This window comes from Sander lucioperca, chromosome 18, assembly GCF_008315115.2.
Source record: "Sander lucioperca isolate FBNREF2018 chromosome 18, SLUC_FBN_1.2, whole genome shotgun sequence".
Lineage (NCBI taxonomy): Eukaryota > Metazoa > Chordata > Actinopteri > Perciformes > Percidae > Sander > Sander lucioperca.
In genome coordinates, this window is record NC_050190.1 from 5,337,271 (window position 1) to 5,351,848 (window position 14,578).

A 14,578-nucleotide genomic window follows, 5' to 3' on the forward strand; every position below is an offset into this window, starting at 1 on the left:
GCTTTGACATTATTTAGAGCTGTATTTTCCCATCTTTATCTTAGTGAGAAATGTTTCGACACGTTATTCTCGCATAAAATGAATATGTGATTATATTCTAGACTAAATGCTATTTGTTATGTATGTAACCCAAACCAAGGTTACCTGCTATTTTGTAATTGTGGAAGATGTGAATGTTTCAGACGCTTTCTGAACACTATGAAAAATGCTGCCATTATGGAATGTAATTTGGCACATGAGAGCTATGAGCTCTGGTCACTGACTGGGTTCAGTAACTGGATTACCGCTCCTTTCACCAGTTGAACCTCTAAACACACACAGTCACACGGTTTAGAAGCTTGTTAAGCTATACATAATTCTTGCTGGTATGTGTGTGTGAGCACAGCAGCGTTTCTCTATGTATATGTAGATTTATTTACTGCAATCGCAGTCAAGCTGACCCCCAGGAGAACCCTTAAAGTGTCATTAGATAGTCCATAAAGTGTTGTGAAAAGTGTATTTTGATTTTGTATTGTAAATCAATTAATTTTAGATCGCCCTTAGGTTGGCTGTAGATTTAACTCTGATTGACCTTCAAACCTTAAGGCTGTGACACACCAACCCGACGGCCGACCGTCGGCAGAAAAGGCAGTCGGACTGATCATTCGGCTCCCGTCTCCCCGAGTCGGTCCAAAAAGTGCCTCGGAACACACCGAAGCGGCGCCCACTTGAGCGTACATTCTGCGCGTGCACAAGGCGTAATACATCTCCATAACAGCAGGCGGCGCTAATCTGTATTGTCGCCCCAAAAAATGAAAACCGGAAATGACAGAACATCTCTCTCTAGACCTAGTAAAGACAGAGCACGCTGTTGTCAGTCACTGTTTTCATCAGAGAGTGTTGATAGTAGTCAAGCAGGATTGTCATTACTCGCCCACCATCATTACACCCACCAATCAGATTGGTCATTGAGTCTGACTGCCCACTGGCCGATTCAACAAGTCAAATTGGCCAAAATGAACGCCGATGGCTCCTCCGACTGACGACGGCACGGAACACACCGAACAGACTCAAGTCACTGACCTCGTCAGACTGTCCGACGGCCGATAATCAGGTTGTGTGTCAGAGCCTTTAGAGTCATGATTTCTCATCACATCTCTCTCATCGTGTGTGTGTGTGTGTGTGTGTGTGTGTGTGTGTGTGTGTGTGTGTGTGTGTGTAGATGACCTAGGAGAGTTGTTGCTGGGGGAATGCAAGCTTCAGACGTACCTGAAGGAGAACCCCATTAAACAGGGAGCCAGTCCCAGGGGCCAACGACCTAAACTGGTGGAGGTTAGGAAACACCTCACTGCTGCTCTGGACAGAGGCAACCTCAAGGTAACTATGGATGTGTAGACAATTGACTGACTGAATGACTTGCTTTGTTAGAATCCTCCTTTTGTAGTCACTTTTAGCAGTTGTCATTTTCTTTCTTATTTATTTTACAAATCAATTTCGGTCACATAATGTAGTGCTACAAAATGTGGTTAATGCAAAGCTTCTCAAAATCAAACTCATGAATTTAAAAAGTCAAAATATTAAAAAAGAGAAAATGTCTTATGTTCTGTCCTTCAGGCTGATTACCTCCAGGAAGCCAGCCTGTTGATGGCCAAACTGTGCTATGTGGAGGGAGAATACACAGACGCTTTAGGTAACACACACACACACACACACACACACACACACCTCTGGTTTGGTTTATTTACTCATATTTAGTATTTGTTCATGGTTTGGTGTTATTAATCAAAAAAAGTGCCTTGGTATATGTATAAAATACTGGCGTACCAATCGATTTTATTAATTGATAAATAATTGATGTATTGGCAGGTCACTACAGCAAGGTGAACCTGGATGACATGCAGCTGGGGGGAGCTCCTGTGTACAGGCTGTCCATGATAGCAGAGGCATACGCTACTAAAGGTATAAACACACTTCTTTTTCGTTTCTTCTTTTCTCACACCCAGTCATCATTCCATGTCTCAACTGCCATCAGTCAAGTTACCCCAACCTCTGCACTGCTGCTTTGCTCCACACGATGGCAGTACTGTGTCACTGCTCATTATCAACAGTGGAATAAACTGTAATATGAATAAATGCACACAGTCATACATCAGGCATCTCTGGTTGCCCTTGAATAAAAGATATTCAGTTGTCATTCTATTCTTATTGAATTCATCCGTTTAACTTAATACAATTTGCACAGTCAGTTGACAGTTGTTAACTCAAGTAACCGTTGCCTGTCATTTATGATTGATATGAATGTGATGACTTTAAATTATTTATTATGTTTTGAGGCACAAAGCAGATCAGTTTGAAAACTAATCATCAGTAGGAGAAGATGATCATCCATGTGTCTAAAACTACACCAAACAACTCTATCAGAAATATAAACTTGTATATACTAATGGTTTGAAAGGCTAAAATAAATAGCAGATAATTAACTCTTTGTTTATTTTCTGTCACCCTGAGCACTCTTTCCCTGTCCCCCCTCTCAGGGCTGTGCCTAGAGAAGGTCCCAGCTGCCTCTCCATCTCTGTCCAATAAGAACACTGGCTCTCCATCGTCCAATAAGAGCACAACAGACCGGGAGCAGGAAATCATTACCTGCTATGAAAAGTCTGGAGACATTGCTCTGCTCTACCTGCAGGAGGCTGAGAAGGTATATGTTTGTGCCATGTTATGTTAAATCTTAAAGCGTTCATTATACTCGCCATTCCCGACCGCGCCGCGCGACAGTGTGACGTCATGGGAGCGCCGTAACTATTTATACTCGCGCGTGGTGCTCGCAACACTAGTTGCAGTCTTCTCCTGAACAGAGGTGTCGCAACTGAGGAAAGGCTACCGACTTTGCTATTTCTACGGACTAGAAGAAGAAGAAAAAGGTAAACAACGGCAGAACTGGCAGCAGCATTGACGTCAATGTCAACAGTGGCTAAGATGATATTGGAGTCAACGGATGAGGAAGAACAGCTGCTTTTGAGCCTGCTTGCAAAGAAACGAAGAAAAAGAAGGTGGAATGTTCGTCCATTGACACAAGAGAGACTTGCAGTCACTCAGAGTCCTGGCATCCGATACCAGTCAGAATGCAGTTTCCACTTTGTTGTGCGTCGCCGAAAAAAATAGTTTTTGTTGAGTGTCACACAAGCGCTCACCAAATATCTTCTTAGCACCTGGACTTCCAAATGCTCTGCCATCCCTGTGGGTGTGTGATGAATACTCTGCTGACGGTGTGCAAGTTTGACTAATGCATTACCACCCATGAAAGCCAACTGGCAAAACAATCTCTTCCTCTTTATTTGGAGAATGTGTAAGAGGACGCACAGACTAAGCAGGCAAACAACAGTAAACTGCAATAAAAAGCAGGAGGATAAAAATTAAACTGTCCCAACCATAAAACTATATTTAAATTCCTGTGAACTGTATTGCATAAATTGCTTGTCTGAATACAACGGAACATATGATGCTATAGGTTTAATATAAGGTGTGATGAAAAAAAAGGACATCACCTGGATAAAGTCACCAAGTACGGATGTGACAGAACCATCTTGAGTTATAGGAATATTTTAAAATATCATAGTTATACTATAATAAATACAGTCCGAAACCTAAAGATAGTCAGTTTACCGTTGTGAAAATTCTCACAACAGAGAAGCTGGAACCAGAGATTTTGTTTACATTTTTGCTTGAAAAATGACGATGATTAATCTATTAGCAAAATAGTTGCTGACTAATAACTCAACATATTGTTTCAGCTCTAGTAAGGTCACATCCTAAGTCCTTATAGAAATATTAATTTAAATAGAAACACCATACATGGATGTAAATGATGTAAATAAACATGATGTGATCTGGAAACACATTTAAGTAACCTTTCACACAAACTAAACAAGCAGATTTTAACAGGTTTATTTATCAACCCTAGCCCAATTTTTATACTTTTATCATAACGTTTTGACAACGCTGAAATAATAATTCAACACAATTAGCAGAAATGTTGACCAATGTTACCAATAGTGAATTCAAGTAAATTATTCATGCAGTCCCACTTGCACATACCGTACTGGCTGCAAAAGACAGAAATATGATTGTCTGTGTCTTGCTTAGTTAACATTTATCATGCATACATAAATGAATAAAAAAGGCGTTGAAATGGTATGAGTGAGCCAATTTGAATCTTAGTGTCATAAAATTACATCAGGCCTAGTGTTTCCTCTGAGATTATACAAGACTAAGCTAACAGCTGTGCATCAAACATGAAAGCCGACCTTTTGCTCTGCTCTTACATATAGAAGTTTACCCCTTTGACAAACATTGACAGATAGTAGTAGGATTTCACACATCATTCATTTAGGTGAGGGGGCTTTCAGGCAGAACCTTCTTTGCAATGTTGTGTTCACTTTTGTATTCCTTTCTTTATCCCTGTCTGTTTCTGCAGGCGTTGTCAGCAGGAATTCAGAACCGCAGCCCAAAGCCTGGCCCGACTGCTCAGGACTTAGAACTGGGCTACTTCCTGGAGACAGGCCTGCAGAGAGCTCACGTCATCCACTTCAAGAACGGGTAAGAGAGGGAAACGGGTGGTGGTGGATAGATAGTACGGGAGAGAATATCAGAGAGAACCACTCTTCAGAACCACAAAACAAACATTTTTAAGAAAAAAAACTAAACACGTTTTTTGTATTTACACTCCTCTTAAACTTCAAACTTTTTTTTTTCTAGTTTAGAAAGGGCACCATATGCCCAAACAGTAATCACGAACAACCCTTTGTGGGCATTTTCCACCCACTTTATGGTGGTTGAAGCAAAAAAGTGTGAACACAGTTAAGTAGCAACACAGGGCAGCAGAGAGTAGTTCCTACAGTGTTGTTGCTTTCAGTACAGCAGGGATAGTTTCAGGTAAAGCCTTGTGCTGGAAGTAATGCCTTTTTAGTGGACTGGATGAAATCTGCAAAATGTCTGCCCAGTGGTAGCTCATTGTTTCTGCAATGGCTCCACTTAAGAGAGGGAAAGAGAGGGCACTTAAAATATGTAGACATTGTAGAATTTCCCTTTTCACCCAAATTAAATTCTGGTGTCTAGTTGTTAGACTTCATCACACAGGAAGTAATGAATTCAAATATGAAAATATTTAGTTTACTAACATCACCTTGCATTATATTTGACCGTAACATTAAAAACTCATTTGAAGCAGCCAGCATGCACAATTGCCTAGTGCAGCATGAAATATCTTGAAATATATAAACAAACATCAAAGATCCTGAGACATGTGAGTGTTAATGTTACCCCATATAAGGCAGGCTTTTTCTGTGTCATCCTGCAAACTGGCACAGTTGTGGTTCAAAGAAACATCTGCTAGTGATGCTACTAAATATTCACTGACTCACACATAGATAGAAACTTGAAAATGTTTTGGACATAGTATGGATTATGCACATGATGTTTGTTTTGATGCATCTTGCATTCACACATACACGCACTACAGACTCTGACAGATGTCCTTCTTCCTGCTTCCTCACTACATTGCCATAGCAACTTGACACGAGGCGTGGGCCGGTTTCGGGAGATTCTTCGGGCTGTTGAGAACAGAACCACCCAGAGCCTGCGCATGGTGAGGCATGGGTTGGGAGGTTGGCTTTTTTTATTTTTGAAAAATACACTTATTTGCTTTCTTGACGAGAGCTTGATTAGGTTTTGGCTGGTTGCCTGGCAAACTCAGAAAGTCCTCTTCCAGCCCCAAACTTTTGTGCTTTGGTTTTTTTTTTGCGGATTAAACAAACTAGATATAGCGTGTTAATTAGTAAGCTTTACAGGTGCTGTTAGAAGGATTCTGTTCATTTCTACACAATATGAGGAAAATATCTAATTGCTGTTATTTTGACTGATATTGCAATTGCTCTGTGCGCTGTGGCCACAGAGGGAAGCCAAACACCATTCATCTGCACACACTGCTCACACAGAGCTGGAGTCAAATCAGCAAATATCTCTTTAAGTCTGTAGAATATCACATGTAGGCCAGAACATCTCTGCAGCAACACAATACTTAATTCAGGATTGTATTTTGACACAAATATTGCACCCCCTTGCGATTTGGATAGTCCATATTGTGATTTCGATAAAATTTCAATTAATTGCACAGCCCCACTTCTGACACAGCCAGGCTAGCTGTTTGCCCCTGTTTCCAGTCTGGGATAAGCTAACCGGTTGCTGGCACTAGCTTCAAATTGACCAAACAGTGTTAATCAATCTTCTTATCTAATTCTCGGCATAGATTCAATATTTGATTTTGTCTGTTTATGATGATAAAAGAATCCCGATAACAGTTGTTACAAGGATAAAATGATTTATATAACTGTACTCTTGTTTTCTAATTATATTAGAAGCAATGTAAGCCCCAAATAAACAGATTGCTGAGTATCTTTGCCAAATGTGCATGTGTGTGTGTGAATGCAGACCATAGCCAGACAGCTTGCAGAGATCTTGCTCAGAGGAATGTGCGAACAGAGTTACTGGTCTCCTCTGGAAGACCCACCCACTGTGTCACCATTGGATGATCCCACACGGCAAGGACACACTCTCACCAAGAACTACAGCCTAAGCCGACGCCCACGGGTGTACTCGGGAGAGAAGTAAGTGATAATGTTTGTTTGTTGATGCTAAAGTTGGAATACTGTGGGGAATAGCCAACAGGCTCTAAAATTAAACTGTTGCCAACCAGTCGCTCCATGTCCTCCTTATCACTTTTCTTTTTCTCAATTTTTCCCTTTTCTCTTCCCTCTCATCCTTTTCCAACTCCATTTTTCTGACTCTCGGTGCGTGTCTCTCTCGCAGTCTGTTTTGCCCTCAGGAGAACACAGAAGAAGCTTTGCTGCTGCTGCTCATTAGTGAGTCCATGGTAAGACATTACATTACATTACATGTCATTTAGCTGACGCTTTTATCCAAAACGACTTACAATTAAGTGCTTTCAACTGTGAAGGTTCAAACTCCAGACAACAAGTAGTAAGTGCAAGTTCATTAGCTTTAAATAAGCAAAGCTACAAAGAGACATATGAAAGTGCAGTTTTTTTTTTTTTTTATCCGAGGTGTAGTCAGAAGAGATGTGTTTTTAGCCTTCGGCGGAAGATGTGTAGGCTTTCAGCCATCCTGATATTGATGGGGAGCTCGTTCCACCATTTGGGAGCCAGGACAGTGAACAGTCGGGATTTCGTTGAGTGATTAGTTCTCCCTCGCTGTGAGGGGGCAGCAAGCAGGTTGGCTGATGCAGAACGAAGTGGGCAGGTTGGGGTATATGGTTTGACCATGTCCTGGATGTAAGCGGGTGCTGATCCGTTCGTGGCCCTGTATGTAAGTACTAGTGTCTTGAAGCGGATGCGGGCCGCAATTGGTAATCAGTGAAGAGGTGTAGTGTGAGAGAACTTGGGGAGGTTGAAGACAAGCCGAGCTGCTGCGTTCTGAATGAGCTGCAGGGGTCGGATGGCACATGCAGGCAGGCCAATCAGGAGGGAGTTGCAGTAGTCTAGACGTGAGATGACTAGAGCCTGAACCAGAACCTGAGCCGCCTTCTGCGTTAGAAGGGGACGTATCCTTCTGATGTTATGCAGCATGTATCTACACGATCGGGTGGTTGCAGCAATGTTAGCAGTGAAGGAGAGTTGGTCATCAAGTGTTAACCCAGGTTTCTAGCAGTCTTGGTGGGGACTACCACAGAGTTGTCAATTGTTATAGTCAGGTCTTGAGTAGGAGAGCCCTTCCCTGGAAGGAAAAGGAGCTCAGTCTTGTCGAGGTTGAGTTTCAGATGGTGTGTAGACATCCAAGAAGAGATGTCAGTCAGACAGGCCGAGATACGTGCTGCTACTTGAGTTTCAGACTCAGGAAAGGAGAGAATTAGTTGGGTGCCATCTGCGTAGCTGTGATAAGAAAAGCCGTGCGACTGAATGACAGACCCAAGAGAGTTGGTTTACAGAGAGAAGAGGAGGGGACCCAGGACTGATCCCTGAGGAATGCCAGTTTTGAGTGGGCAAGGTTCTGAGCTAGATCCTCTCCAAGTTACCCGGTAGGTTCGGTCTGTCAGGTTAGATGTGAGCAATGAGAGCGCAGAGCCTGAGACACCCAGATTTCGGAGTGTCGAAATGAGGATCTGGTGGTTCACTGTGTCAAAGGCAGCAGAAAGATCCAGAAGGATGATGATGGAAGAGAGAGAGGTTGTTCTAGCGATGTGAAGCTGCTCAGTGACAGCAAGGAGGGCAGTTTCTACACAAGAAACATATTTCACACCCCTCTCAAACTAGCTGTGGATCCTCAACTCTGGTTTTGGAAACCTTGACATAGTGCCATTTCTACATCTTTATCTTTGTTTGTGTGTTTTAGGCTAACCGTGATGCTGTCCTGAGCAGAATTCCTGAACACAACAATGATCGTATCATTAGCCTGCAGTCTGCCTCTGTGGTGTACGACCTGCTGACTATAGCTCTGGGCAGGAGAGGGCAGTATGAGATGCTGTCAGAGGTGAGTAATCCCTCTGTGGGCTGCATAGTCACTATTGGCATTTTTCCACTACATGGTACCTGCTCGACTCAGCTCGACTCTACTCGCCTTTTTTGGTTTTCCATTATGAAAAAAAGTCCCTGGTACCTGCCAACAGGTACTTTTTTTTTTTTTAGTATCTCCTCCGTCGAGGTTCTAAGTGAGCTGAGGCAATACCAAAACGTGACGTGAAAACCTGCAGACTACTGATTGGTCGGAGAAGAATCGTCACTAATCACTGCGTATCATAACGTCAGACGTGTTTTTTTTATGCTGCCCCCAGCTGCTTTTGAAACAAAATTTGTCTTCTGGCTGTGGCAACAGCCACATGCCGAGAATCAAAAACAACACACATTCGACATTCTGAGTATGTCGCGTTAGGTCGCGGCAGTTTCCTGCAGCGGCGCTATGACGACCAGCCACGCTCGCCTCACGCATGAGGCGGTACTAAATCTGCAATGGAAAAAGGAGGATGTCGAGCAGGTACCATGTAGTGGAAAAACGCCATATGTGTGTTAAGTGTTAAAGCCCACACCCAGAGTACACCCACATACACTTCTTTTTTTTTTTTTTTTTTTTTTTTTTTTTTTTTTTTACATTCATTTCCCCAAAACAAATGAATGCTCTAAAATGGCTGTACAGCTAGATAAAGCTTACATATACCCTGAGAACACTTATGGAATGTGTCCTATTTACAATGTGTCTAGTGTTTGGAGAGAGCCATGAAGTTTGCCTTTGAGGAGTTCCACTTGTGGTACCAGCTCGCCCTGTCACTAATGGCAGCTGGGAAATCAGCTCGTGCCGTTAAGGTCCTTAAGGAGTGTATTCGCCTGAAGCCTGACGACCCCACCATCCCACTGCTGGCTGTCAAGCTGTGTATCGGACCTCTGCACTGGGTAAGGACCATCTTGCCCTAAACTCAAATGCAGCTAGCTTAAGCATCTTAGCGGTTCTCAAAACTTTTTTTTTAAGCTACCGTTCTGTGTATACACTAGTAGTTATTTCCATTTGCTCCTCTGTTAATGGCTTCCCTTAAACACCTTTATATTCTAAAAAACATCCTGATTTTATTCCAAAATCTCTTCTCTTTTTTTCTCCATTCTCTCTCAATATATGTCTATCTACTCCCATAATCCAGTTGGATGAAGGGGAGTGCTTTGCTAAGATGGTGATTGACATGGGGGAGAAAGCAGCTGAGTTCAGAGCCAAAGGCTTCTTGGCCATCGGGCTGGTTTACAGCCTCAAAGCCACTGACGGTAGGTCTCTGTTTGTATGTGCTCTTGTACATCCCGACAAACGACAAAGGATGATAATCAGGAACACTTGGTTGCTTCTTACTTTATAAGCTTTAGGATTAAGATTTCAGTTTTTCAGAAATGTTGGAGATTGCCCCCCCCCTTTTGCCAACCTAAAGTGATTCATGGCAACATGGAAAGCAAGTCACATATCTCATGTGAATCTGAAAAAAATAGTCAGCGCATGCATCCCTTTGTGTTCCTGTTGTCTATGTGATGTTTTCACGTATAGACACATCCAAACTTCAAACACTACATTAAATATTGTTGTATGACTCCACTGACGGTTGCACTTTGTTTTTTATTGTATAATGTGCCTTAATATAATAATTAATATCTTTTTCTGTCCTTGACTCTGTCTCCCTGCGTCTCTTTAGCATCATTGCGAAGCACACAGGAGGAGTACCAGAGGAAAGCTTTGGGAGCCTTCCAGAGGTTGGGACTGAGCCATGCTGCTCGCTGTTTTCTCTTTCACACCCACATTTCCCTCCGAATGATTTTGTCACGGCACAAACTGCTTCTCAGTCTAAGAAAATAGAAACTGTTTTGAATTTACCACCTTATCAATCCATTATATTTACCTTGCACAGTTCGTCATCTGCGTACACAGTATATGACTTGTGTACTGTCCTTAGACACCTTCCATCTGTAAAAATGTTCTAAATGTGAGGGATATATTGGAATAACGCTGTAACACACATATACTTTAAAACATTGATACTATTTGTTCCTCCTAGAGATTAAGAGTCTGCAACTAATAATCCACAGAGCATACTGCAAGTTGTATGTATAAATAAGTTGAAAGCTCTTAATGGTCTTGAAGGGATAGTTTAGATTTTTTTTAGGTGGCTAAAACACGTTTAGCTGCTGCTCCCGTCCACAGCAGTACATTGTTTAGCTTCTATGCTGGGACTCCTGCCTGCTTCTCCAAACTGGGGGCGTGCTGACTGCCTTCTGCTGTAGGTTATACACTGACTATTGATAAGTACCTCATACAACCCCACTTCAAATAATCTAAACGATCCCTTTAATAGACATACTCTGCATTATTTATGACATTGTTATACTGCTGCAATATGTCCTCTTTTTTATATGCCATCAATCTGCTTGTTAATATGGTGTTAGAGTTTCTAACTGTGTAGAAATGTTTAAATATTCTGTGGTTTGATTTCTTACACGCTCTATTACTTTGCTGTCTTTGCGACCCTTTTACTGTTCTGCTACTGCAGCGACCCAATTTCCCCACAGGGGTCTTTAAAGTTTCATGTAATCTTAATTCACTTTTTATTCAGCGCGTCTGAACACACAAAATCTCTCGGTCTTTCTCTGTAGAGCTCAGAGTCTGTCTCCTACTGATCATCTAGCAGCCTTCTACTTGGCACTTCAACTTGCTGTGTCCAGACAGGTAACACAATCTTTAGTAATAACAGCTTAAAATCACTATGTACATATATATACATATGTACATATACATACATATATGTCACTTTGCATAGTGCTTTTTACCCTAACTGTAGTGAAAACCTGTAGTTTGTGTGTGTGTGTGTGTGTGTGTGTGTGTGTGTGTGTGTGTGTGTGTGTGTGTGTGTGTGTAGATCCCCGAGGCACTAGGCTATGTACGACAGGCGTTGCAGCTTCAAGGGGATGATGTCCACTCCCTTCATCTGCTGGCCCTGCTGCTCTCTGCTCAGAAACACTACCACGACGCTCTGAATATTATAGAGATGGCTCTGTCCGAGTACCCTGAGAACTTCAAGTAAGACCCACACGCTACCACAACATGCTTTCATTTAAAGCACACACAAAATGTCATCTTATCGTGTGTTTATGTGTTTGTATATTGTAGTCTGCTATATACCAAGGTGAAGTTGGAGTCGATGTGTAGAGGACCGGAGGATGCTCTGCTCACTTGTAAACACATGCTGCAGATCTGGAAGAGTTTTTACAACCTTACCAATCCCAGGTACACACACACACACACACACACACACACACACACAGTTTCATTCATTCAAACTAGTGATTAACTAAATCGGGTTGCACCATTAAAACGTAAAGATGTCTTAGCCTTAAAAACTTAATATGTAATGTGTAAATCAGTTGCAGGAAAACATCTCCGTCCAGTCAAAAGCAATCATCTCTGGGGCGCCTGGATAGCTCACCTGGTGCAGCGTGCGCCCCATGTACAAAGGCTCAGTCCTTGTCGCAGCAGCCACAGGTTCAATTCCGACCTGCGGCCCTTTGCTGCATGTCATTCCCCCTCTCTCTCCCCTTTCACATCTTCAGCTGTCCCGAATAATAAAGGCCTAAAATACACCATAAAATAAAATAATAAAAAAAAAAGCAAAAAAAAGCAATCATCTCTGTAAAAGGGAAGTATCACACACCAAAATAAATATTAATTAAACTTAGCTGCTAATTCTTTGTAAATGTGTGATCTTTTATTTACATTTAATTTTTATATATATATATATATATATATATATATATATATATATATATATATATACTTGAAGATATATGTGTTTCAGGATGATGCTATTTAGTTATTTAATATAATGGTATTAGAATATTTTATAATTTAAAATATAGTGTTGTTTTTTTAAATGTAATTTAAAAATCTTCTAATCTAGTTTACATCATTAATAAACAGTTGTAAAGCTCCACTTAGTAAACACTCTCATTACAACTAGGCCGGTGTTCTGACAGTAGCTAAGAAAACTAAAGGCAACTAAGAAACAAAATGGTTGTACTATCTGTTGCTTTTGGAGACCATGTTTGTATATCAACCCAGGCACATGTCTTTGTGGCAGTGATTCTGGGCGTGGCAGCAGTCTGTTGGACAGAGCCATAGCAGACAGACGACAGCTCAACGCCATGACTCTGCCTGACTTCAGTGACCCAGAGACTGGTAGGCACACATACACACACACACTCACAGTTGTGCTCAATGGTTTTCAGCAAACGATTCACTTCTCTCATCTAATAGTGCATACCCTTTTCATAATTGGAAAATCACTAATTGTCAGTTGTGATTTAATTATGAAAAACGCAATCAAGAGGGAGATGTGGCTTCCTCTATCTTGTTTTCATATTGATCCATTCTCCCTCATATCTACAGATATCAAAGGAAAACCTTTCCCACTCGTTATTATGATAGTATTGGTCACAAAAATTATAAACTTTCGAGATAATTAATAATTTTTTGAGATCATTTTAGAAATATTGTTTTGTTTTGTTGAAATATTGTAAAAAATAGTGTATGCAGATTGAGAACCAGTATGTATCTTCCCTGTCTTTATTCCTTGATTAATTTAACTCATTTCTGTTTTATTTCCTTTGTTTGTTTTAGTCTCAGGTTCTTCCTCTTCTCACTCTGGTTTTGAACCCGTCTCCCCCTCCTCCCCATCCACCATTTCCACCCTCTCCTCCCCACTGTCCTCCCCTTCTTCCCCTGTCTTCATCCTCCAGCCTCCTCCTCTCCCTCCACACAAAAACCCATCTTCCTTCCCTCTTCCTCCTCCACCTCTTCCTGCTCTTCCTCTTCTTCCACTTCCTCCTCCTCCTCCTCCTCCTCCTGCGCCCACCAAGACCAGGACTCACTCCTTTTGCAACCACGCCACTCTCCGCCGGCTCTCCTCCAATTGTAATCCTCCGCCACGTCCACTCCGCCTGTAGCATGGTGTGGAGAGTGAGCTAAAAGAATACACCAAGTTTTTGGGAGATTGGCTCATTGGTTAACTTGTGTGTTGAGTAATGAGAGCTGTCCCAGTATTTATTTTTTTTGCTCTGGTGTTGGTGGTGTTAAACCGTTCAGTGAATGTTCAAAATTCAGAAACTGGAAAAAGACCTCACTGATGTAGCTTATGCCAGCTTTTATTACATTATACTCATATCTTTTTACTTTATCAATTTTATTAAATCTCTCACTACACTAAATTAGGAAAGTATTATCATAGTATTAGTTTATCATATCATATAATAACATACATTCTTTTGTAGCTATTCAACAGTGAGTTCATAATATTTTTTTCATATAATATTAGTATAATATTATATTGTAGAGACTGTCCAGAGTTTCTCCACATAACGGGGATCAGTTTTGTCTACCAGTCCCAGGTGCTCTCAGTTCTCACTCAGATTGTAGGAAATGTGAATCTTGAATTTGACTTAGACTTAAACTCAAGCATGAACAATGAGTTTAATACTAAACTGACTAACCCCACAAAGTACTGGGTGTGTTTCAGTCACACCTACTGTAGGTCTTACTCCTGCTGTAAATCTGTGCATGGTGTGGATTAGAGTGCAGTTGAGCCTTGATGGGCGTGCTGCAGTTGCGTTGCATTTTTTGCAACTCAGGTGAACTGACTCACTTGACACACGTTTAAACTCCACAAAGTCTCTGTTGATACAGCGAGGTTTTCAAGATCAGCTTTTTTATATATATATGTATATAACAGAAAATTAGTTTTACATATTACAGCTTTACTGTCTCTTCACATCTATCTGCTTTTCCCTGGCCATTTGTCTCTTGTTTTTGTTATTTATTTTGCATCCTCCTCTTCTCTCTCTCTCTCTGTTTCTGTGAGGATTTCACATTTCAGCCAACATTAATTTGTCTCGTTTCCTGGTTTCAACCTTATGTTGTCTCCCTTTGTTGCCATCTCTTCTACTAATGATGTTTGCGCTGGAAAATAACTGTTGCTATTATATGCTATGGAGTTACATCATTTAGCTGCATGGAA

General features: G+C 41.3%; 1 protein-coding gene across 7 annotated transcripts in view; it reads left to right on the forward strand.

Annotated features, from left to right (window-relative positions):
* Positions 1-14,578, forward strand: part of ttc7b (tetratricopeptide repeat domain 7B) — a 49,257-nt gene that overhangs the window by 2,507 nt on the left and 32,172 nt on the right. For 5 of the 7 annotated variants that reach the window (XR_004895783.1, XR_004895781.1, XR_004895782.1 and 2 more), the window contains exons 2-18: positions 1,202-1,356; positions 1,594-1,669; positions 1,846-1,938; positions 2,514-2,677; positions 4,454-4,575; positions 5,545-5,623; positions 6,466-6,641; positions 6,844-6,907; positions 8,383-8,520; positions 9,246-9,434; positions 9,677-9,794; positions 10,211-10,268; positions 11,166-11,238; positions 11,429-11,589; positions 11,680-11,796; positions 12,647-12,744; positions 13,186-13,479. Coding sequence is in view for 4 of the 7 variants with exons in the window: in XM_031321279.2 (XP_031177139.1) it covers positions 1,202-1,356; positions 1,594-1,669; positions 1,846-1,938; positions 2,514-2,677; positions 4,454-4,575; positions 5,545-5,623; positions 6,466-6,641; positions 6,844-6,907; positions 8,383-8,520; positions 9,246-9,434; positions 9,677-9,794; positions 10,211-10,268; positions 11,166-11,238; positions 11,429-11,589; positions 11,680-11,796; positions 12,647-12,744; positions 13,186-13,479 (2,175 nt within the window). In the remaining 3 variants the exon portion in view is untranslated. The remainder of the gene's footprint in view (positions 1-1,201; positions 1,357-1,593; positions 1,670-1,845; positions 1,939-2,513; positions 2,678-4,453; positions 4,576-5,544; positions 5,624-6,465; positions 6,642-6,843; positions 6,908-8,382; positions 8,521-9,245; positions 9,435-9,676; positions 9,795-10,210; positions 10,269-11,165; positions 11,239-11,428; positions 11,590-11,679; positions 11,797-12,646; positions 12,745-13,185; positions 13,480-14,578) is intronic. The other 2 variants (XM_031321282.2, XM_031321283.2) reach the window with 1 other exon arrangement.